Below are 23612 nucleotides of genomic sequence, written 5' to 3'. Positions count from 1 at the left end.
AGCTCCAGCTTGGCCCAGAATGTTTGATCTCGGATCTAACCCTGGCTCTCTGTGTACCTCAGTCTCTCATCCATAATATGGGAAGGGAGCAAGGGAGGCTAGGCCCCTCCCTCCATGCATCCTAGGATTTGGGGTTCAGAAGAAGCTCACCTTGGATGTCAAGTAGAGAGAAATGAGGGTTGCTGGGAGCTTCAGGCACCAGGCGGAAATAGAAGCGGTGCCCGCCTTGGGGCTCGTCTCTGTCCACCACGCTGATGGTCTGGATGAGCTGAAGGGTGAGCAGGGAGCTGATGGTGAGGCTGACCCCCTCTGGGCCTAGGTGGAGGGTGCCCCTGGCCAGTCCTGGCTGCCACCCCAGCCCCCAGCCCCTCAGTGGTACCTGGCCTGGCTTGGCATCCTCACATACAGCTGCCTCGTAGGGGGTAGCCAGCTCCGGGGGATTGTCATTCACATCCAGGATTCGGATCCTTAGGGAGGCCCGGGAGAGCTGGGCATGATTGTCTGTAACAGGAGCACAGGAGTCGGGTGAGGGCTATCAAGGGTGAGATCTAGGATAAGATCTGCTGCCAGGATAAGATCACTCAGGGGGGTCATACTGAGAGATCTGTGGGTTCATGAAACTGATACTAAGACCAGGACAGAGGATGCCTGGCATGAGTGGGTCATCTTCACCATAACCATCCTCACCACCATTGCTATCACTACCACCATCGGATTGTCACTGTAACTGTCTCTGTTACTGTCACTATTGCCATCACCACCATTGGCACTGGTATTACACCATTGGCATCGGCATTACACCATTGGCATCACCACCAGAACCTCGACTGCCATAATCCCCAGTGCCAGTCCATTGCCATCACCAATGCCACCACCATCTCCACCATAACTGCCTTCACCGACACCATCATTACTCACACCACTTCCACCATTCAGCCATTACCACCCTTAACATCAGCGGTGTCACCATCACCAACATAACCTCCAGCGACATAACCACCTTCTCCTGGGCCAGAATTACTGCCACCTCCACCACCCTGTCCACTGGGATCACCTCCATCATCTCTACTACCATTGCCACAAACTCTAAGGCAATCACTGTTACCATCACCGATACCACTATTTCTACCACAACTACCATGACCAGCCCCACCGTTACTACCATTACCACCCCCCATAGTCACCCTTAGCCCCATCACATCCCCAACAACATTCTCATCAATATTGCATCACCACAGAGTGCAGAGATTGAGCCTGGGGCATCCACATGCATTATTTCAAGTATGCTTGCAGAAATCCTGTGGTTTGGTACAATTTATATCCCATACTGCAGCAGAGAAACTAAAACATGGAAACGTTTAAATTGGTCAGCTGGCGACTGAACGCCAAAGCCTGTGTTTTTTTGAGACCCGATGCTAGGAGGGCAGGACAATCCACCAGAGGTAGGTCAGGACCAGGGTTCTCAGCAAAACTATGAGGTCCCCACTCTCCTAATTGTGATGTTTCTGAGGTCAGGTATCTGCCTTACTTATCCCTGGGGTCCCCAGCATTGTGGGATAGGGAAGGTCCCCAGCATTGTGGGATAAGGCAAAGTAGGTTCCAATACATTTGTTGACTGAAGGAATGGAGCCTGGAAAGATTCAGATGGACAGAAGCTTGAATTCCAGGCTTGGCTCTGTCCTTGACTTGTGTTTGACCTTGGGTAAGACTTTTCTCACTCTGATACCAGTTTCCATATCTGAAAAATGAACAGAGCATAGTGATGAAGAGCAAGGCCTCCAGAACCAAGTGGTTCTGGCCTCAACTCTGCTACTCAGTAGCTGTGTAGTCTATGCCAGATCTGTTGACCTCTCTTCAGAGGCCTCAGTTTTCTCACCTGTAACATGGGGCTACTAGTAGCAGATTGGTTAAGAGGACAGATTGGTTAATATCTATAAGGCACTTCAAACTGTGGAAAACACATAGCAAGTGCTATTAAATAAGCAGACATCTTGGGCCTCCCCTGGCACAGCAGTTGAGTGCTGGGCTGCGAAGCTGCCTGCAGCCTCTGAAGTGCTGGTTCGATCCCTGGCCGCCGGCGAGGGTCCCACATGGCGGAACAGACCTCTCCTGCCTCCCGCTGCTCCCCTCAGCAGTGTGTTTCGTCAGTCTGCCTGTTCTGCTCCCCGCTCTGGCGCTGGTGAATCCTCTCACCCTCCCGCGCTTCTGACTGTACCCAGTGCTTGTATAAATAAATAAATCTTAAGAAATAAATAAATTAACAGACATCTTGAAGGGTCCTCTCAGCAATGATGTTGTGTGACTCCGGGATGTTGGGGTACCTCTTTCTGGCCTATCCTTTCTAAGAAGCATCCCAAATGTTGGCCCATTCTAGCCCCCACCTCCTAGCATTCACTGGTGCCCCACTCTCAGCTACCTTAGCCATGACTGACCTGCCCCACTTGCAGAGCCCTCAAGGATATCCCTTGGGAGGGGAATCGCCCTCCTTCCCAGCAGAGGCTGGGTCTCCCGGGACCATGCTGGTGGGGAGCTACCTGCAGAGCATCCCAGAAGCTTCCAGGCAGCCAGGAACCCTTTGAGTTTTTCGGGGGGTAGGACTGGTCGGCTGCCTCCTCCTCTGATCTCAGGGACCCACTGAATGCTGACTGCAGCTGCTGGCGAGCAGATAAAGGAAGACATGGAGATTGGGAGGCAGGTGCGGCCACCTCCTAAGGGATCAGGGAAAGGAGGGAGAAGGTGAGTCCTTAATTAACTCCGACCCCTACCCCTCTCTGGACCGCCCCATAGCCAGGGGCACCTTATCATCTCAGCTCACCCAGATCTGCCGCTTCAGCGATTACAGGGGGCTTTTCCGGGGGCGAGCGATGGGAGTCGTGACTGGGAATGCCGGGTGAGCCGTTATTTTTAAGAGCATGTTGCCTGAGAACTTAAACAGACAGATGGTGGGTGCTTTCGGGGGGAGGAGAGAGGGAGGCCTGCCGCCAGGAGCAGGCACCTCTCTTCCCGCTGAAGCAGAGGGAGGGGGGTGGGCAGGCAGGGTCTGGGTGCCCTTCCTGAGCACCCTCCCCTGCAGGGGCGCGTGCAGGGGCTGGAGGGAAGGCCAGGGCGCTGTGGGCTGGACTGTGGGCTGGGTGTTTCCCACCCGGCAGGACAGCTCCTGCTGAGCACTGGGTGCACGGATCTGAGACCCCCACTATTGCCCCATTCCTTTGCATTTTGCCGGCCCACCGCAACTTCCCTCCCTCCCTCCCAAACCCCACCTGGAGCTTTAGTGAAATATGATGGACACAGAACGTTGTGTGAGTTTAGCGGCTTACACAGAGATATTTCGAAATGTTTATCCCAATCTGGGAGTCGACATACCCCCATCTCACATCATTCCAATTTCGTTGCTGCCCTACCTTGTCTGCTAAACGTCATGGGCCTGGGAAGTGCTTTGGCAGGAGTAGGCCATCTCAGGTGGGGGCGGGGTGGGGGGTGAGGGCGGGGACTGGGGGCAGCAGCGTCAGCACTAGAGAGGTGTGTCTGCGCATCACCAAAGTTACCGCCAGCAGATCTGATCCCAGGGGCCCCTGAGTTGGGGGCTGTCTTGAAACCCCCAGGGAGTGGGCCAGCCCTAAGTCAGCATCCAGTGCCCTGGGCACAGGCCAGTGGGTCTTGGGCGGGCTGCACCTTAGGGGCACCAAAGGAATCTAAGGTGTAGCCACAGGCCTGGATGACTGGCAGGCGGAGGGGCGCATCCAACCTGAGGTCTCACATCTGATTGGCTTCCTCCAAAGCCCTCCTGGTCACAGTTAGCATCATTTATAACACTTGATCATAATAATTCCTAATTTTACCACCTTAAATGTTTCTGGTATTAAACAAGAAATCGATCAATTAATTAATTGGCACCTCTGTGCAGGCCTTTCCATTTTATAGCAAACTTTCTTATCTATGACCTCAGTTGATGCTCAAAACAACCCATAAAGGAGATAAGATTAAACCCATTTTGTAGATGAGGAAACTGAGGCTAACTGAGGGGCAGGACTTGCTCAAAGTCACAGGCAAGTCACCAGCAGAACTGGGGTTGGGTCATAGGCCCCCTCATTCTAAGACTTATCTTGGTCTACACACAAAGCTTCGGCCCTCCTCCTGCTGCTCCGACCCAGGCCCGAGCTGACCTCCCTGATGCCCAGCGACAGGTGCCCTCTCCAGGGGCCGTGTCCCCCATGGGTCCCTCCCCCCCTTGGCTTCTCAGTTCAGCTGACTGACATGCAAATTAGTTTAATTATTTCTTCTTCTAAAATAAATTATATTTTGCAGTAGCTGCAATATGTTGTGTCAGGCAAAATTACATTCAATATTTTTAAACTAATTGATGCAGCCTTGAGGAAGGCTGATTGACAGCCCGGAGCTGAGCCGGCCTACAGCCTTAACCGATTCCTAAATTAAAATTAAAAGTGCTTCGGCCGGGTGCTTCCTCCCTGAGCTGGCTCACCGTCCATGGGGGGGGGGGTAGCAGGTGGAGCCCTGGGGACTCAAGGACCGAGGAGGCCGGGCAGCTCAGTGGGTGCCCTGGGAGGAGACAGATTTGGGGCAAGAGAATGGCTGTGCAGGTGGGCAGGCCTCTGGCTTCCCTGGGGCCGCAGAGTCTCTTTTGTGTAACAGACGGGGTTGGACTGAGCAGTTTTGAACTGAGATTTCTGGGTTTTGCTGACAATTACGGATTGAGCATTTCCTTTATATCAAGGGCACAACAATGAACAAGATCAGCATGGTTTCTTGATCTAAGAAGGGATAGATGTTACTCCAGACTGTGAAAATATTTGAGGAAAAAAGGCTCAGGAGCTATGAGAGCAAGGCTCAGGGGGGTCCCACCATGGTGGGGTGCAGGGATGTTTTCCCTGGAGTAAGAGGCCTTTAGGCTGAGATTCAACTAGGAAGCAATCAGGTAGAGGGAAAGGGTGGGCAGGAGTGCTCCAGGGAGTGAGTATAGCATGTGCAAAGGCCCTGGGGTGGTAGGAGAGACTGCAGATGAGACTTGGATCCCTTCTAAGGAAGACCCAGCCCCTGGCAGTTACTCACTTGGTATCTGGTCCAAACTGGGTCTTGAGGTTTGGACTGGGTCTTGACCCCCCCAAACTGGGGGTCAGTGCAAAGGGAAGAGGAGGTGGGGACTGGCCTGGTGACCCTGATAGGACACTCCTAGGAAATTGCTCCTTTCCAGAAGGGCACTTGTTGAGCACCTGCCATGGGCCAGGTCTGCTGCCTCATCCTGTCCACCATTGTGGGAGGTAGTAAGTAGCAGTATTGCTCATTTGCTGATGAGGAAACCAGCTCAGAGAGGTAAAAACCTGCCCAAGGCCTTATCAGGAATAATCATTGAGGCTAAGATTCAGATCTGGGTCTGGTTCCAAACAGAATTTCTAACCAACAGAAGGTACGCCTTTCTTGCTGTCTTTAGCTACCAGAATCCTACAAATGTTCCTTCCTCCTCCAGGAAGCTTTCCTTAATTACCCTCTGTGCTGGGTAATCAAAGGATAAGCCTAAGTTGTAGCTGCCCACAAGGCACCCCCTCCCCGCATTCTCCTCCATGAGATCATCCCTCACCCTCTCCCTTTGGCTGTGTTCCAGGTTTGCTCCTTTCCTTCCTTCAGGTCTCTGCCCAGACGTCTTCTCAGAGAGACCTCCCTGGTACCTTTATTTAAATTTGCCCCTTGCCACCCCACCAGGCACTCCCTTCCTGCTTTATTTCTCCCCACCCCCTGTGTCTGCCACCTGAGCCTGCTCCTCCCCTGCCTACTCCCCAGAAGCAAAGAGCACCCCCCTTTTTTTGGTTTACTGCCGCAGCCCAGCCTCGTGTGTGAGGCACATAGTAGGTACTTAAACATGCTAGTCAGAGGAGTGGGTTTCATGGCCTCCAGCATCCCTGACTGTGGGGGAGCCCACAGCCTCGTGGGGTTTGCACCCCCTCCAGCACCTCTTCATCTAGGAGCAGTCTAGCTGTGGGCCCCTGCTCCTGCCTCCCTCTCTGGACCAAGGTTTTCTCATCAGTAAAAAAGGAGTTGGACTCCCAAGTTCTCCTTGACTGCCACTGAGAAAGGAGCCCAGAAGAGAGGGGGTGCAAGAGCGGGAGGGGGAGGAGTGGGGGGGCTGGGCACCAGGAGAGGGAGGCAGCTCAAAGGTCCTCCTTCCTGCTCACAGTGGTGGGGGCAGCGGAGCCGTACCCTCTTCCCTGCTGTCCCCCAGCCCCGCCCCCCTCCCAAGGGAATTAAATTGCATCCAAACACCAGGCTCTGATTAGAGCTGGCCAGCTGGGCAGGAAGATTTATCATCCCAATTACTAGCGGGCCGAGACAAGCAGGCAGGACAGCGAGGGGGCTGGGGGGTGTGCAGGGCTGTCAGGAGTAGACAACCCACACTCCCTGCCCTGTCCCCACTCACTTCCAGTGGGAATGGGGTTTTGGCGCTACCCCCTTCTCTCTCTCAGGGACTTGGATGGTCTGTTCGACTTCCACTGGAGACTGGAGGTTGTGACCTTGTAGGGGGGCATTCGGTTCTCCAAGAGGTGGGGGCGGACTTCTCACTGAAGTAGGGATCTGGGAGTCAGGGGTGTGGGAGAAAGTTTTCTTTCCTAGGGCTGAGCTGGTTCTGATGTTCCAGGCTGTTCTAGAGAAGTCTCCAGGGCACCACAGAATCTCTGTGATGTTAAGTACTTAGGTGGCACAGGGTCTCCGGAGTTACCCAGTCCTAGTGGAGTCCAGGTCTGATTTGCACACCATCTGAGTGATGAGGCACTCACTGCCCCCCCAAGCACCCCTTCCATGCAGGCTGTGCTGAGCCTCTTCCCCAGCCCCCTGTCGCTTGCTGGGGGCCGTCATCGTCCTGCCCTGGCAGCACCCCCAGCACAGCTGAGTCTGAGCCTCTCTCCATTCTCCAGCTCTAGGCTGGACCACCTCCCACAAGGACCTGACTGAATGTTGGGGTCTGCATGTCTGACCATGTAAGGAGGCTGCGTTGGCTTCCTGTGGCCTCCAGGAGAAGGCTGGCTCCTCACTGGACATCTGGACATCCGAGGCCCCACTGCCAGCTCACTTCACCTCCAGTGCTTCTGCCACCCCCATCTCGGCCACACCCACTCTCTCTGTTCTCAGGATGGGCAGGAGACTTCCAGGGCTCAGGTCTATGCGTGCATCTGCCAGGGGCACGCAAAACCCCTTCCCTCAGCCTTTGAGACCCAGCTCAGATGTCCCCTTCTCTGGGAGAGATTTCCTGCTCCTCCCCCTGGGCAGACAAGTCCTGCCCTGACCCTCCCAAGTGTCTCTGGCCCCTTTGCTTCCTCTCCATGCTGTCACTGACTATTGACAAGCCTCTTCCCTGCCCACCCGTGTGCTCCCAAGATCATCAGCCAAGCCTCGACTACCATTGGGTCCCAGTGCCCAGCAACCAGTTTACCACCAGATCCCAGCCTCCATCAGGTAAGTGGGTGACAAGAGGCCCCCAGAACCACTGGCTGAGTGGGGGTGTCCTTCTGAGCACTCTGCAGCTCCCACCCCACGGCAGCCCCTCACTCCCATCCCTGCTCCTTCCTCCAGCCTCCTCAGTCCCCCTTTGGTGTCCTCCTAAGGAGCTCTGGGCTGGGAGTCACCTGTAGACTTGGGCAGCTTGCTTCCCTTCCTTGGGCTCAGTCTCCCCAGGCAGGGAATGGGCTGGGGGCTCGAGTCCATCACCTCCAACATCCTGTCCCCTCAGAGTCTCTCCCCAGCTGTGTGCAGCGTGCACTGCGCCTCCCCACCACGACGATGCCTGATAGGGGATGGTGTGTATACAGCAGTCGCATGATATAAAGCATTCGGCATGATGCTGGCAGAGTGTAAGCTTCAAATAAATGGAAGCGGCCATTATTAATCGTTATTACCTCACAGAGATCCAGTATGTGCCATTTTATAGATGAGAAAACTAAGACAATCAGAGGAGGCGCGACCCGTCCCAACTCCCCCGGCGGGAAGCATGTGGCTTGATCCGGTTCTTCTCTACCATGCCAGCCCGCCAAGCCCAGTTATCCAGCCCTTATGCACATATTTACACACGCCTGCTGTGCACTAGATATGGGGTGAGGGCTGCACATACAGAGGAACCCCTGCCTTCATGGCAGCTACAGTTTCCTGGGAAAGACAGCCGTGAACTAAACACGCAAATGCATGCAAACACACAGCGTGCTCAGTGATATCAAGGAAAAATCAGGGTTCCCTGAGACAACTTGGCCTGGGGTGACCCAGATGCAAAGCTTCCAGCTAATGTGGTTAACTCTTTGCTGGCTGGGCAGCTCGCTAGCACCCCTCCAGACCCGCTTAGGGGTGACAGCCCTGGAAGAGGATACTGACACAGCCTGCTGGTGTCCTCACCCCGGTGTTGGCTTCCAAGTCCCCCCGTCTCTTTGAAGACTGTCCCTTTACAACTGCCCTTTCCACCGAAAGATTCAGACACAAATTGTACTTTAAATTCAATATTGGTCATTAATATTTCATGATTACAAAACGTTAAAGATAATGTCAGTGGAAGGAGCGTCTGCATGGGCAGAATGGATGACTCAGAAGTTCGGGGAGAGGGGAGCCGGCATACTAAGTGGCTCGGGAGTCTTTGAGGTAATCCAGGATGACAGGCGGCGGCGGCTCCTGGCTGAGTGCTACATTCTCCGAGGTGCTCGCAAGGCTCCGCTGCTGTGTATAAATATTTCCCCTCTGATTCTTGTCACCTCATGTTTGTTACACCCAGAGCAGGCAGGACTGCTGTGACCCCATGAGCGTCCCCTGTTTCTGGGGAAGCCAGATGGATGCGGCAGCCGGCGGGCACCCATGGGCATTGCACTTGGGGCTTCGGCTGGCCGCTGGGGTCGGGTTCTGAGCCCTGACTCTGCCTGGGCTCGCTCTGTGGGACCTTCGCTGTACCTCCCAGAGCCTGTTCCCTCATCTATAAAGTGGGGGTGCTAACTTTGCCCTTATCTCATGAAGATGTCAAGAAGCAGGAGTGGGTGGATTATTTGGGACACCCCTGGCTTCATGCCTGGTATCAAGGAAATATGACTCGAGGGACATCAGGGTAGAAGCCTGGATCTGGAGTCAGACAAGCTGGGGCTGGGGCTGTGGACAAAAGAACGTCCCTCTCCTAGTCTCAATGTCCTCGCCCACACACTGGGCCCAGTGGCGGAAGTCACCCTTCAGGTGGGAAGATTCAGTAACTTCAGCACTGTAACCTGCCTGGCACAGACAGTGCTTCAGTCAAGTGCAGTGTCAAGACCAAGAGATACCAATCATTGAGCACTTATTGAGTACTGGGCTAAGTTCTTCCCATGCATTATCCCAATTAACCCTCCCACCAGCACACTGAAGTGGAATCATTCATTTTCCCTGTGATTAATATCCAGGGGGAGGGCTGGGCAGAGTTGCGAATGGCAGCTCAGAAAAGGCAATGTGTACCCCAGCAGTCAGCCCTCCTTCAGACGCTCATCTCTTCCGCACACTCCCAGTCATTGCTGGGGATCGGCGTGTGGGGTGGGGTAAGCCTCAAAGAGCAGCGAGGGCAGAAAAGAGAGGCGAGTCACCCAGTGATGCTGTCGAGGGAACTGGGCAAGTCTTCTAACTCTGCGAGCCTTGATTTTCCTTCAGTAAAATGGGCGCTGACCGTTTCTGATCATGATTCAATAAAAGCATGTTCTAGAAAGCATCTGGCCCAGAATATGTATCAGGAAACACCATACAATGTTTGTGGGGGAGAGTCTCCCCCACATTCTTTCGCCTGTAAAGTGGCAGTGTTACAGACTTTGTATGCTGCTCTAGCGACTTTCTAGAAGGGACCCACTGGGTAGAAGCACAATGCTTAACCCAGAGAGGACCTTGCTAGCAGTGGGATGTCAGGCGGTGTGACAGGCTGGTGGGGGAGATGTATTGTGGGCAGAGGCAGAGGCATCTCTGCCCAGCAGCTAGGCCAGTCCCCTGGCTGCACAGGGAACAGGTTCAGGGGGGCAAGAAGGGGGAGCGATCTTCCCCCGAGTCCAGCCGCCACTTCCTCTCCAGCCACCTTTGTTATCTCCCTTTCATGTGGTGGAGGAGTGGATTCAAAGGCTCCTGAGCAGCAGGCACTGAGGTTTCAGCCAGCTTTGTATTTTCTTTTAAACTGAAGTTGAAAGAGACAAGGGAACTTCAGCCTAGGGACTTCCTCGGCCAGCCGGAATGGGCCGGCGGGGTCTGCAAAGTGGGAGGGCGCCAGCAGGGAGAGGCGGAAGAAGGCGGTGGGTGGGCAGGCAGGGCAGGAGGGCGGGGCGGGGTGGAGGCCCGTGTGAATGTCCACCGCTGGAGGCTCCGAGACTGAGTAGTCTTGTCCTGGTTCCTTGCTGGAGCTTTGCTGGCTCCAGAGACCCTGAGCTGGCAGGGTAGGGGCTGGGCAAGCAGGCTGGGCAGTGTCAGTGTGGCTGTGGTTACTGAGGTTCGAGATAGCCCTGGACCCGCACGCTCCCCTCTCCTGGCGCTCCATGAACCCCTGCTCCCAGCTTCTTACCTCCAAGGCCTCCTTTACCTGGACCTCATGTCTCTGGGCCCTCCTCCCCAGCTCATCCTCCTCAGCTGCACCAACACACACACACACACACACACACTCACACTCACTCTCTCTCTCTTGCTCAAGTTCTCTCTCTCTCTGTCTCTCTCTGTCTCGTGGAACGCAGGTCAAGCACTTGGAAGTTGTCCCTTTCCAACTCCCACCTGCGCATCACCCTGTCAGCTGGCCCTGTTGGCTCTGTCTACGGTCCTTCTCCCAAAACCAAGCACCTCATCGCACCTCCTCCGTTGCCAGGGCCTCTGTCATGACTTCCTGACACTACCCCATTAAGCTCCTAGCTGAGCCCTCTCTCTCTCTCAGGCCCCAAACAACATCTATTCTCAATGCATCGGCCAGAAGTATCCTCTCAGGCAGTGCCTCCTCCGCTCAATCCACCCCCCCACGCCCGCCCGCCCCGGGGCTCCCATCTCATTTGAAGTTCAAAGACCCTACAATGGCTGATCCTCTACCCTTGCCAAACACACAAGCCTCCTTGCTGTTTCTCCAACATGCCAGGCAAACTACCACCTCAGGGCCTTTGCACAGGCTGTTTCCTCTCCTTGGAACACTCATCCCTCAGAGCTCAGCATGACTCCCTCACTGAATTGAAGTCTCTCTTGAAATGTCTCCTTGGAGGTGCCTTCCCACAAGAGAACCAGCACCTGCTTGCTCCCAACCCTCGTCCCCCACCATTTCCTTCCCAGTTTTTTTCTTAAATTAGTGCTTAACATCACCCGACATACTATGTGCACCTTTCTCTACCTCTCTTGATGGTCTAGCCCTCCCCCATTAAGACAGGAGCTTGTCTGTCTTGAGGGCTGTATCTTCAATCTCTAAAAAGAAGGCCTGGTGTGTAACAAGTGCTCGATAAATACTGAGAGAAGAAAGCCAGCCCAAGACTGGCTCTGCGCTTTCTGCTCGCGATCCTTCCCGGAGCCCTGCACCTGCCCATCAGTTTTTGCAGCGGCTCACCCAACACTGTACAGTGTCTTATGTTTTGCCCCGCCCACACCATGTAGCCCCTCCCCCATGGGCTTTGTCAGAGGCCCTGCCTCCAGCTTTGCCCCTCAGGTATGTATCAGCCCCGCCCCGTCCCGGCTCACCCGCCTCCATGGCCAGCACCGTGATGTTGTGCCAACCGGCCGTCTCGCGGTCCAGCCCCTTGCCCGTCACGATGGCGCCTGTGTCTGCATCGATATCAAAGATCTGGTCCAAATCAGAGTCACGGTCGATGGCGTACCTGCGGGAGTAGGGCAGGGCTGATTGAAGGTGCCCTGGCACCAGGTGGAGACTGTGCCCTGGCCCCCTGCCCCACCCATGAAAGGCACCACCTGACAGCAAGACACAGGAGTAGACAGGGGTCCAGCTTGCCTCTTAGCCACACTGGGCCCTGCTGTGTGACATGAACCGCTCTCAGATTCTGAGCCTCAGTTTCCTCAACCAGGCAACTGGGGAGGGAGGCTGATAATTTGTACCTCAAAGTTGTAAGGGATGGAAGGAGGCAACGTGCTTGGAACAGAGTTAGCATTCTCTGGTTATCCAATTCTTATCTTTCTATAAAAGGTGGCCCCAGAATTGGGCCTGAGAAGGTGGAACAGAAGGTGTCAAGGCCGGGCAGTGAGAACCCTGTGGGTGAGAGCTATTCAGAGAATGCCAAACGGTGCAAGATGGCTGGACCTGGAAGTGGGGAGAGTTAGGCGCCAGGACTCCAAGAGCGGGGCGCAGGATTTAGGGATTTGGCGTGCACTGGGGAGCCAAGCGGAATTTTGAGCAGCAGGGAGAGGTTTGGCTTTGGAGGCTGGTGGCTGGGCAGGCCGGCCCCAGGCCCAGCTGAGCAAATGTCTTGCCGAAGAGATCTGGGGGGATGGCTGCCGGCCCCTCCTTGTCTGCGCAGCACGAGCGAGCTAATCTGCAGCTTTTCAGTTGCCTTGTGAAAAAGCCCTTTGTTCCGCCTTCTTCCCAGGCCTTTGTGCAGCGGTTTCAGGCCTGAAAGGCCTGTGTCCAACACATGTCTCGGGCGGCTGCGGCCCAGAGAGGCCAGCTCCTGCCGCCGCTTCCCCACGCTGATAATGCGGGTGGGGGCTGGGGGTGCATTGCCAGGCTGCGTGGCCACAGAGGCCTCAGAAGCCAAGCAAGGGCTCATTGTACAGCAAGACAAAGGCGCTTGGTGGAGCAGGGCTCAGTCTCAACCACTGGACCCCTCCGGGCAGGAGGAAAAGCCCTTCCCTCTCCAACCAGAGTGGGAACCGGTGGCCCAGGGAGGCAGGACACCAGAAACAGGCCCTGTTGGGGGCCCAGGATCCTGAGATGACCCTTCAGGGGGGCCTTAGTTGCGTTGTCTAACCTCTCTGGACTCAGTTTCCTGATCCGCTGAATGGGGATAATGACACGGAGGGGAATGGGAACCTGAGAGCTGCCAAAGCCGGCCTGGAATCCTGCTGCACGATCGATCCATCTACCCGACTGCCCTTGGATAAGTCACTGGATCTCCTTGGTCTTTGTTGCCTTTCTAGAAGAGATGTGGGTATGGGCTTCACACTGGTGTGGGCTAGTGGAGGTGGTGCTCAGGTCTGGGCACAGGTGACAGCCCTTCTTGACCCATTTTCTGATGTGCTGGAGGTGAAGGTGTGTGGCACACTGCCAAGGGCCATGCACAGGGATGTGGTGGGCATTTCAGCTGGTCCCACAAGTCCCCAGTTTAATGCTCCTTCTTGCCTTCAAGCTGCTAACCCCACATCCTTCTGGTCCCTGACCAGCTGGGGTCCTCGGTGAAAGATGATAATTCCTCTCCTTAGCACAGCACTTAACAGTTTGCAGAGCGATTTTCCTCCAGCCATCCATTCATTCCTATATACCTAAACACTGGGCGCCTTCTCTGTGCTGCGCCCTGGGCATAAGGAAAATGACAGGCCCCTGCCTGACATCCTGGAGACAGATGTGACCCCTGTTTTGCAGATGAAGACTCTGAAGTTCAGAGCGCCTAGGGCATAGGGCTGCCAAGTGTGGAAGTGTGGGTTATGTAAGGCACAAAATTACGAGGCTGAATGGCGGTGGAGTGGGGTGAAGTCCAGCTAGTGTTCTGTTTGCCAACGTGCATCCCAGACCAGGGAGTATCTTCTCAAAGGGAGGCCTGTTTCTTATTTACACAAAGGGCTGCACAGGGAAGGTCACAGAATTGGAATTTGTATCTAGATTTGAGACTCAATACCCACAGTTTTTCTAGCTTGTTGAATCATCCAAAGCTGCGCGGCAGGAGACCAGGCCCCCTGTCTCCAGCATGGCCCGTTGGGATCTGAAGGAGGAGTGTCGTCTCGGCTGGAAGGAGCCATGGACACCCCCTTCTGCTTTTATAGGTGGGATGACAGAGCAAAGACGCAGCCTAGGCCTCCTGACGCTGGGTCAGGGCTGGGCGTGAGGCAGCGTTTGTGGGAAGGTGCCCACCGCCTTCTTGCTTCTCCTGCCCACTCTATTCAGATCTCTCTCCTCGTTCTCCCTTCTCCTTCCAGATTGTCTCTTTTGTTCCCTCCAGGAGGCGAAGGGGCGGGCTGGCATCTAAGTGGAGGCAGCTGTTCCCAAGGCCGTGGGGTGGGGGGCTGAGGGGACCCGCCATTAGCCAGCTAAAGACTTAAGGCTGCAGGTCACTGTGGCTGGCTGATCCCAGGTGGTTTTGTTCCAGATCAGGGAGCCATCAGAGTGAGTGGGAGGGAGAGCTGGGAGGGGCAAGGAAGCTTGGCCCGGTAAACAGAGGGGGCAGGGGAGAGGCTTGTGCACCTCACGTGTAGGGGCACGAGTTGTGTGGTCTGTGTTGCGGGTGGAAAGTGTGTGGCTTGAATATGTGTGTGTGTATGTATGTGTGTGTGTGTGTGTGTCTGTGTGCGCGTGTGTGACTATGTTGTCGTTGGAAGAGCAAAGCCGTGGGTCTGGATTCAAATCCACGTTGACTACAGACAAATCACTTCTGTCTTTGAGCCTTAATTTTCAGCACAGTAGAGAAAAACAATCTACTTTGCAAGTTGTTGGGAGGATTAAATGTCTAGCTGGAGGATAAGGTGCCTAACTGAGTTCTAGGAGAATTATTCCATGAGTGAGAACTATTGTTATTCTAATTATCATTCAGAAATGTCTGGCCAGGGTGACAGAGGAGTCTCCCCAACACATGTGTGGCCTGTGTGCTGGGGATGGGACGCACCACAAATCAGGTATGGATGGCAGAGCTCTGCCTGAGAAGGACAGGAGGCAGTTGTGGGTCCAGAAGATTCTTCTCAAATCTCTCCCTGCTATTTCTCATTGGGTCAGCCAGGACCTGCAGGGCAGGAAGGGGAACCAGAGCACATGTGGGTGGAAGGGCGTAGTGAGAATATGTGGACATGTTTCCACTAATGTGTGTGTTCATGTGCTCATGTGTGTGCACATGTGGGGGGAGGTAGTGAGGGGGGTGCCGGGCTGGTGGTCAGGAGTGTGGATCTGGTGCCCATCTGCCTAGGTCCGATCTAGCTGTATGACCTTGGGCAAGTCACTGAATCTCTGTTCTTCACTGTCCTCCTCTTAAAAATAGAAATAATAATAACACTACCTACAGGATGGTTGTGAGATTAGACAGTGAGTACAGACACAACGCTTAGATCACCACGCACCTGCCATGTGATATGCAGATTAGCTCTTATTTTCATTTGCCAGGCAAGACCCTGTGCTAGGCCCTGGTAAGAGTTTTACAAGCAAGTGCTTCTCAAATCCCCCTGGGTGATGTCATCACCCCCATTTCACCAATGAGGAAACTGAGCCTTAGAGGAGCCAGGTGCCTGGCCCTGGGTCAGCAGGGTTTGGTAGAGTCAGGTCCCCAGCCCATGTCTGTCCAGAGCCCCAAGTCCAAGCACCCTCCCAAGGGCAGCCTGGTGCACCTGCTGGCTCTCCCACATGCCACCATCTACACACAAAGCTGCTGTTGTCAAGGTTAGGTGGGGAGCAGGGAGGGCACGTCTGCCTGGCTTGGGTGAGCGTGTAGTTTTCCTCCACATAATTACGTGCATAACAATGGCGGAGGGCTGCAGGCTCGCTGGTGCCTAGGCCTCCGGAGGTGCCTGTGTGCGGCTCGTGTACATACTCTTGCAGCTGGCTGGACTGTAGCCCCCAACCAGGGTCCAAGTGGGGGCATCTGTTTAGATACAAAAGGGACTGCCCCCCACAAAGGAATTCCTCTGCTCACTCCACCCTGTCTGTAAATCTTTCTTCCTTTCAGGCACACAATTAAGCCCACACATGATACCCGGAAAATTGCATGTAGTTAGTCTTGGTTGCAGAGTGAAGGGGTGTCCAGACACAGAAAAATGATAATGTCCATTTTCTGAAGGCCTACTCTGTGCCAAGAACTTAATCCTCCCTCTAACCCTGGGAGAACTGAGAGTGGAATCTGGTACATAGTAGACATTTCATAGCTTTTTTTTTTTTTTTTTTTTTTTTAATGAACGAATGACACAGGGACTAGCACTGTGCCCATTTTGGGAAAACTGAGGCTTGGAGCCGGTATAGTGATTTTCCCACAATTCTACCACTGAGCCAGGATCCAAACGCAGGCCTTCTTTGATTCCCCAGCCCAGTGCTTTCTGCTGCAGCTCTTCATGGAGTTTTGGGAGGAAATTAAATGCCCCTCTCTGGCCCTTAAGGTTCAAAGGAGACTCATGACAGGCTGGGGTGGGGAGGACATTGGCTTAGCTGATAAACGGCCAGTCTATTTGCAAGACTGTGTAGCCCAGAGAGGCCTGTCTGAGCACTCACCTTCCTCCCTCCACAGCCTTCCAAGCCTCCCCACTGCCTCAGGAGGAAGTCTTACTCCTTCCAGCTTGTCCCCAAATGTCCCTCTAACCTGATCTCCCCTAGTCCCCGTGACGTGAGCTCATCTAGCTGATCTCCCAGTTCCTGAACTTGACCTCCAAGCTCCAGGATTCTGTCGTGTTAGATGGCCACCGTCCTGCCCTGGAGCTCCCTCTAACCATTCCAAACTCATCTTCTTTGTCTTTGCTTGGGGCACCTGGGGGAGCCTGTGCTTGCCCCACTTCCTGATACCCCTTCCCAGAGCTCCTTAGTCCTCAAGCCCCTGACTCAACCCAGGCCCACACAGACCTCGATCTCCCATCAGACTCGCTCACGAAGGACCAGCCTACTCCTTGCCCAGGTGGGACTCATCTCTGCCTCCTGGATAGGGGAGGGTGTGGCCCACATTCTAGAACAGCACAACCGCAAAGAGGGAAAGAGGAAGGGATGAAATGGGTGAGCTGGACTCCAGAAACAATCATGGGCTATATCCTATTCCTTCCCCTTTCAAGATGAGTGATGTGGAGAAAGTCACTTCTCTCTGACCTTCAGTTTCCTCATCTGTAAACCAAGTATAACATCTCGTGGAGGGGGGTGCAAGGCAACAATATGAAGCACCTTCTACTCTCCCAGTACAGGGACCATGTCTGTATTTTGCAGGTGCCTCCCATGCTAGGTGACCATCTCCTGGGTGACCTCGTCATTTCTAGAACACATCACATTTGTTCCTTCCTTTGCAGGTGCCGTGCCTACTCCCTGGAATGTTCTTTCCTACTTCTTTGCCTAGTTGGCTTTCGCTTATCATTCTGATCTCAGCTCATTTGTCAACAACTTGACCACTCAATCCACAGTAGCCCCTCAATTCTTTTCCTGTTACTCGGTTTATTTTATCGATAGCTCTTATCAGCAAGGATCTCATTTAACCATTTGTGATTGGGGTTAACAAATGTCTAACCACTTGTTGACTGTGTCCTCCCAGAAGGCAAAGTCCTGGCAGGGACCGCTCTATGACCGCTGTCCTCTTGCCTGGGGCAGTGCTGGACATGACTCAATGCACAGTTGTTGACCAAGTCTAGGACGTGATCCCTAGAACTCGGGAGGGAGCTGGGATGTAAGCTGGGCTCTGGGCAGCTCATGTGGCCAGTGAGGACCCCCCCCTTCTGTCTCCCACAGTCCCTTGCTGGCCTCCTATTTCCACGGTTGCCCCCTACAGACTGGATGCGGTCCCCAGCTCTGCCCTTGGCTGAGTCATCTCAGCGTCCCAGCCCTGGCTCAGGGCCGGGCAGGAGGAGGAGTTGGGTAAATGTTTGTGGTGCTAAATTGGACTTGTCTCAAGCGCCTCACCGCCTCCACATCAGAGGAGCCCCAGGGAAGGGGCCAGCAAAGCAAGATGAAAGAAGGTGAGAAGCAGGTTTCAAAGTTGGCCCTTTCAATGCAGATAAAAGCAGGAGGGAAGGAGCCCAAGGAGGGAAGAGGGAGAGACTGAGAGGGGGTGTGCGGGGTGATTGGAGAGGAGGGGAGCAGACAGGAGCCCTGACCTGGGAGGTAAGGACTGGGGGGCGGGGAGGGGTTACACGGGAGTGGGGGTAGAGAGCTGCCTTCCTTACCTGGGCCACAGTTTCCTGACAAACAGGGTGGTAACATACTCCGGGGAGAGGTCTAGATCTAAGGCCCAGGCTGAGGGGGATGCTGAAAGGCTGTTCCCACAGCCGGGGTGGAAGGGTGCTGGGGAGGTCAGAGGCAGTGGCTGGGTGGTTTTGGCTGGGAGAAGGGCTGAGGCCGCCCGGGCATTCCAAACTTCTAAACTGACTCTGAGCTCCTCAGCCTGCCCTTTAGGCCTGTCAGCCTTCATTTGGCTGCCTCGTGTCCCTCAGTCCACTGTCGCCTCTGCAATCTGCTCTTCTCCAAGTGTATTTGCTACTCTTCTGCCGTCACTCGTCTGCACAAGCTGTTCCTTCCTCCACCTGCAATGCTCGTCCCTTCCTATTATACCTGTCCAGACCCAGATACCCGGCTCCATTCCATTCTTGTGTCCTCTAGGAAGTCTTCAGAACCCTGAGGATACGTGCCCCCCATTTGGGACCCTATGGGCATTTAAGCAAGATGGCACCTTTGTGTCCTCACCCAGCTGCCAGGCCAGGCGCACAGGATGCACACTGTGCAACGTTGAGCGAACCATTCCCACAGGCAGGGATGAGAATGTTGCCCATCTGGAATTGCTCAGCACAGAGCTGGGCACACCTTGGCTCAGGGCCACTCAGCAACTCCATGCAGGAGTAACTTTAGGGAGGAAGCAGGGAGCCCTGCAACCTCCATCCATCCACTGAGGGCCATGCCTCCCACCCCGACCTTCTCTGGGTCAGTTTCTGCTCTGATGTGCCTTCTCGTCTCTTCTAGCTGACCTTCTGCCAGCCTGGGCCTCAGTCAAGGACTCCCCAACCTGTGCAGCCCCCAAACCCTCCCAGGGACACTGACAGTGCCGGAGCAGCCCCTCCTCTCACCTGCCTCTCCCCAGCCCCCCTCCCTCACCCTATGTCTGCTTCTCTTTCTTTCCTTCTCTGACTTTCTCTCCAAGTCTCCTCTCTCTGTTGCTACATTCTACACCGGCAGGTCTATTTAAATCACTCTCTCTTCTTGCCGCTGCCTCTCCTTGCCCTCCAATCTCTTCCCTCTCCAAAAAAAGAGATGTCTTTCTACATCTCTGCGATTCTTTCTCTGCCTCATTTCTCAGTCTTTTCTCCTAATACATGTCTTTCATTCACCACACCCTCAATGAGTGTCTGTTCAGATTTGGGGCTTATATTTTAGTGTGAGGAACAAAACGATCAGAAAACTCGGTAGCGTGCTAGATGGGGTGGGACTGATGAGGGCAAAGCAAATGGGAAAAGGATGTTGGCGGTGGGGCTGGGGGTGATATTTTGGAAAGAGTGGCCAAGGGAGGCCTCGCTGAGAAGGCGACTCCTGAGCAAAGACCTGAAGGAAGTGAGGACAAACCACCAGCATGTTAAGGGGAGAACATTCTGGGCAGAAGGATCAGCAGTTGCAAAGGCATATCGGTGGGGCTGTGAGGGCTGGTGTAGTAGAGAGAACCAGGGAAGGGAGGCAGCGGGAGGTGATTTGAGAGGTTCTGCTAGGGGCTGAGCTCATAGAAGGTGTGGGTTGCTGGGAGGGTGTTGGTTTGAGTCTGCGCCAGCTGGGCACCTCTGGGGGGGGGCTTAGAGGAGTGGGGGGTAAGCTTTAATTTACATTTGGGCAGGCTCTATCTGGCTCTTTACCAACCTCAGATTAACCAGTAGGGAGGACAGAAGTAAGGAGACAATCAAGCAGACAACTGCAATAATCCAGGCAAGAAATGGTGGTCTGGCCTGGTGGTCTGGCCCTGTGGGCGCCGGGGTGCTGAGAAGCGATCAGACTCCCAAGCTTTTAAGAGATGACAGGACCTACTGCTGATGGAGTGGAGAAAGCCAGGCGTCAAGTCTGTTCTAGCACTTTTCACCTGAGCAACAGCAAAGACAGACTTGTCCTTTTCTGTCCAGCGGAGATCCCAGGGGGGAGTGGCTTAGAGGCAAAGTTGGGGTCCCAGAGAGCAGCTGGGGCATCCTAGGCACTGGATGAACTGGCCGAGGGAACCTGGGTGGACGCCTGCGCCCTTCACCATTCTCTACCTGTCACACCTGGTTCTCCCCCCTGGGCTGCACCCACTCCCGCTTGCTCTGTCTCCTCTGCGCCCACCTCTCTCCCCTCCCCCACACCATCTGCTTCCCCTCCCCTCCCCTCCCGCCCTGCCCCTCCCCCTCTGCCCGCAGTGCTGCGGGCGCAGGCCGGCCAGGCAGGCGGGAGAGCAGGCAGCAGGCGTGGCCCCGGGCGGGGGTCTCACCGGACGGGCCGGTTGGCGGCGTCGGGGTCCCGCGCCGTCACCACGCCGACCAGGGAGCCCACCTGCGCGTCCTCCTGCACCTCCAGGAGGCCAGAGGGCGGCTGGAACTCGGGGGGCTCATCCACGTCGGTCACGGCCACGCGCACGATCGCCTGGTCGCGGAAGGTGCCCAGGTCGGCGAAGCGGGGGTCCACGAACTTGTTGAGCGCCTCCAAAACCACAGTGTGCACGGGCTGGGACTCGAAGTCCAGGCGCTGCAGGGAGGGAGCAGAGGTTGGTTAGTGGGCTGGGGTCTGCTCTGACACTGACAAATTCCAAGTCAGGGAGGTGGGCCCAGAGGGGTAGCCTGGCTCCAGGTCACACTTGGACACTGACGCACCTGGGACATAGAGACCCAGACCAGAGTCTCTGGTTACAGGTGGAGAAAGTGAGCCCTGCCCGGGAGGTCCTGGCTCGGGACTGGCTTCGGTGCTAGCTGCTACTGACCAGCCGACTTCCCACCTCCTAGGGCTGTATGTTGGCACAGCCCATCAATTTATTAATTTGCAAGGCACTTATTATATGCCAGACCTTTATATGTTAATTCATCTCATTTTACAACAGCCCTATGAGGCTTGATTATATCATTGTAGGAAACTGAGGTCTATACCTTGTCCAAGGTCACTTAGCCATTGGTCTCTAGCAGTGCCAGGACCAAAGCCAGGCAGCAGAGCTCCCAAATCCTGGCCGTTCCCCCAGGAAAGGGCGCTGGCTCTGCTGCAGACTGGCTGTGTGTCTGTGGGCAATCTGTGTCGCCTTTCTGGGCCTCAGTTGGAAGGTTAAATGAGAGATTCCCTGGTACAGAGGCGCTGGCAGCTAATGTGAGCTGCGCCTGAGAAGCCAGGCTGCCTTAGAGCTTTCCTGGGAGATCTGGCTAAACCCATGCTGAGCTTTGCTTCTCATCTGGGAGTGCTAATGGGAGGCCCTCTGATGAATGAGCTCCGTGGCTGTGTGCTGGCCTGGTCTTCTACAGTCAGTGCCTGAGAGCAAAGAGAAACAGGCAGCCCAGTCAGGTGGAGGGGCGCTAACTTCCTAGAGACCAGTCCCGGGTGTGCGGTTCCTCCCTCCGCCACCCCACCTGCTCCAGCAGCAGTACTGGCCACCTCCTTCCTCTGTCCTGTTGTCTGGGAAATCAGGATGCAGGGAGCAGGTCTTAGTGGGCCCTGGAGTCAGGTCATCAGCCTCGGGGGGGCTCTGCTCCCTGAGCTGTGGGGCCTCCAGAGGCCCTGCAGGTCCCACCGAGCAGGCAGGAGGGGGCCTGGGGAGAACAGGCAGCACTGGGCATGAGAGCAAATGCTCGCAGCCCCAAAATGGAGTCTGGGGCTGGGCTTGGGGCCTGACTGATCTCTCATGCTGGGCCTCTCTGCGCTCCAATCCCATCTGGAAAATGGGCTTAACTTACAGTGAGGACAGATGGCTCAGGAGACTGAAAACCAACTGTTTAAAAGGGTGGATTCTGGAGCCAGACTGCCTGGGCCCATGTCCCTGCTCTGTTCTGCCAGGTGCATGATCTTGACCAAATTATTGAACTCTTGGGGCCTTATTTTCTCACCTATACATGGGTAATGATGGTTCCGCACAGGGTTGGTGTAGGGATGAATGTGTCAATACACAGAAAGCTGTCAAAGGGTGCCTGGCACATGGTAAGCACTTTAAATATTAGCTTAAATTTTTATATTTTATAATAATTTTAGAAATTACTATACTTTATAAATTATATTATCATCACTTGGGAAATAGCTGAAGGACTAGGCGTTTTCTCTGTCCTCAAACCTTTCAAAGCCAGGTAGAGTAAAGGGCCATCAGGGATAGCTTGTTTCTGTGGATCCAGAAGGCAGAGCCCAGGCTGACAGGAACAGATTTAGGAAGACATATTCTTGCTGAATGGGAGATGGCAGGGAATGTGTCCATCCCTGGCCAGTGCAGAGGGCCTGGACCTCCAGCAGAGAGCAGGATTAGAATGGACAGTCTCAAGGTCTATGCAGCTCTGAGTTGCCAAGTCCATGGACAAGTCCTAGAAGATGGATTTTTGCTTATTGATTTGACCTATGTCACCATCCCCTCAGAAGCAGAGTTGGAGCTTCGGTTTCTGGCTCCCCCAGTAGACAGAAGGTGAGGGGAGCTGATAGACTCAGCAAGAAAAGACTCACAAGCCCTGGGTTCAAATCCCAACTCTACCCGTTACAGGTATGATCTTGGGGAAGCCCTTATACTTCTCTGAGTCTCTGTTTTCTCACTTGTAAAAACGGACATAATGATGTCTCCTTTAGAAGGAAACAAGGGTTAAAGGAAATGATGATTCTGAAGGGCCTGATATGAACTTGAAACACATTGTGCATTTATTGCACAGATTCAAATCTGGAGTAGTCCTGACTTTGAGAACTAGCTGTGCAATCTTGGACAAGTCACTTAACCTCTCTGTGCCACATTTTCTCATTTGTAAAATGGGAATGATATGATCGGCTTTTTCCCAGTTGGTTCTGGGCCTCAAGAGAGATCTAATCCTTCGAGTAGAGTGGGGGTGGAGGGTATTTGACTGCTTAGAGGCCTCCCTGGCCCCACCACCTCCCCCTCTACCCCAATCTGCTTTTCCCATCCCTCCAGGGGCAGCCGCACCTTCTGCACTACGATGATGGCCTCTTGAGTGTCACTGTCTGTGGTGACCTTGAACACATGGCCGCCACTGCCGCTCTCCTCCTTGAGATGGTAAGTCATGTCTGTGTTCTCACCCACGTCTGAGTCCTCGGCCTTGACTCGTCCGATAGCTGTGCCGATGGGGGCCGACTCCTGAATGCTGAACTGGTACATCTCTGTAGGGGATATGGCTGTGAGCTTCTACCAGCTCTAGAGGAGATGGGAGGGGCACCCAGATGGACTCCAGGGAGCTCCCAGCTTGGCCAGTTAGGGAGCCAGGAGAGGAGCGTCCTCTGAAAATTTGAGAGGCAGTGCAAAGAGGAGGGTCCAAATTGTGACCCTGAGTTCATTTGCTCATTGATTTAAAAAGCGCCTGCAGTTCTTTGAGCCTCAGTTGCCCCATCTGCCCAAGGAGAGGAACAAAGGAACACAGCAATTGAGGCTAAGGTACTGGAGCCAGTCCTGGCTGTGGAGCCCTGACCCTTGGTGTCCTCATCTGTAGAATGGGCACAGTAACCGTGCCTTCTAGCAGTGTTGCGATCATCACTGTTAACTTGGAGGATTATGTACGTAAAGCGCTTGGGGATAGTGCCTTCCTAGCACATGGTAAATGGACCAAATCAATAAATGGAACAATTGCATTAAAATGGTGGGGTTTCATGCTGACTTTTCTGTTGC

At 54.5% G+C, this 23612-nt stretch overlaps 1 protein-coding gene across 1 annotated transcript in view; it reads right to left on the bottom strand.

Moving 5' to 3' along the window:
* The window catches only part of CDH22 (cadherin 22), a gene marked incomplete at both ends in the record, with an annotated part of 64060 nt that overhangs the window by 8618 nt on the left and 31830 nt on the right, over nt 1–23612 (bottom strand). The window contains 5 exons of the mRNA XM_084246680.1: nt 151–268; nt 380–501; nt 11680–11816; nt 20262–20515; nt 22917–23110. Of these exons, the coding sequence (XP_084102806.1) occupies nt 151–268; nt 380–501; nt 11680–11816; nt 20262–20515; nt 22917–23110 (825 nt within the window). The remainder of the gene's footprint in view (nt 1–150; nt 269–379; nt 502–11679; nt 11817–20261; nt 20516–22916; nt 23111–23612) is intronic.

This window comes from Talpa europaea, assembly GCF_964194135.1.
Source record: "Talpa europaea genome assembly, chromosome: 11".
Taxonomy (NCBI): domain Eukaryota; kingdom Metazoa; phylum Chordata; class Mammalia; order Eulipotyphla; family Talpidae; genus Talpa; species Talpa europaea.
Note: the sequence above shows the minus strand (reverse complement) of the source record. Positions and strands in the feature narration are given on the sequence as shown.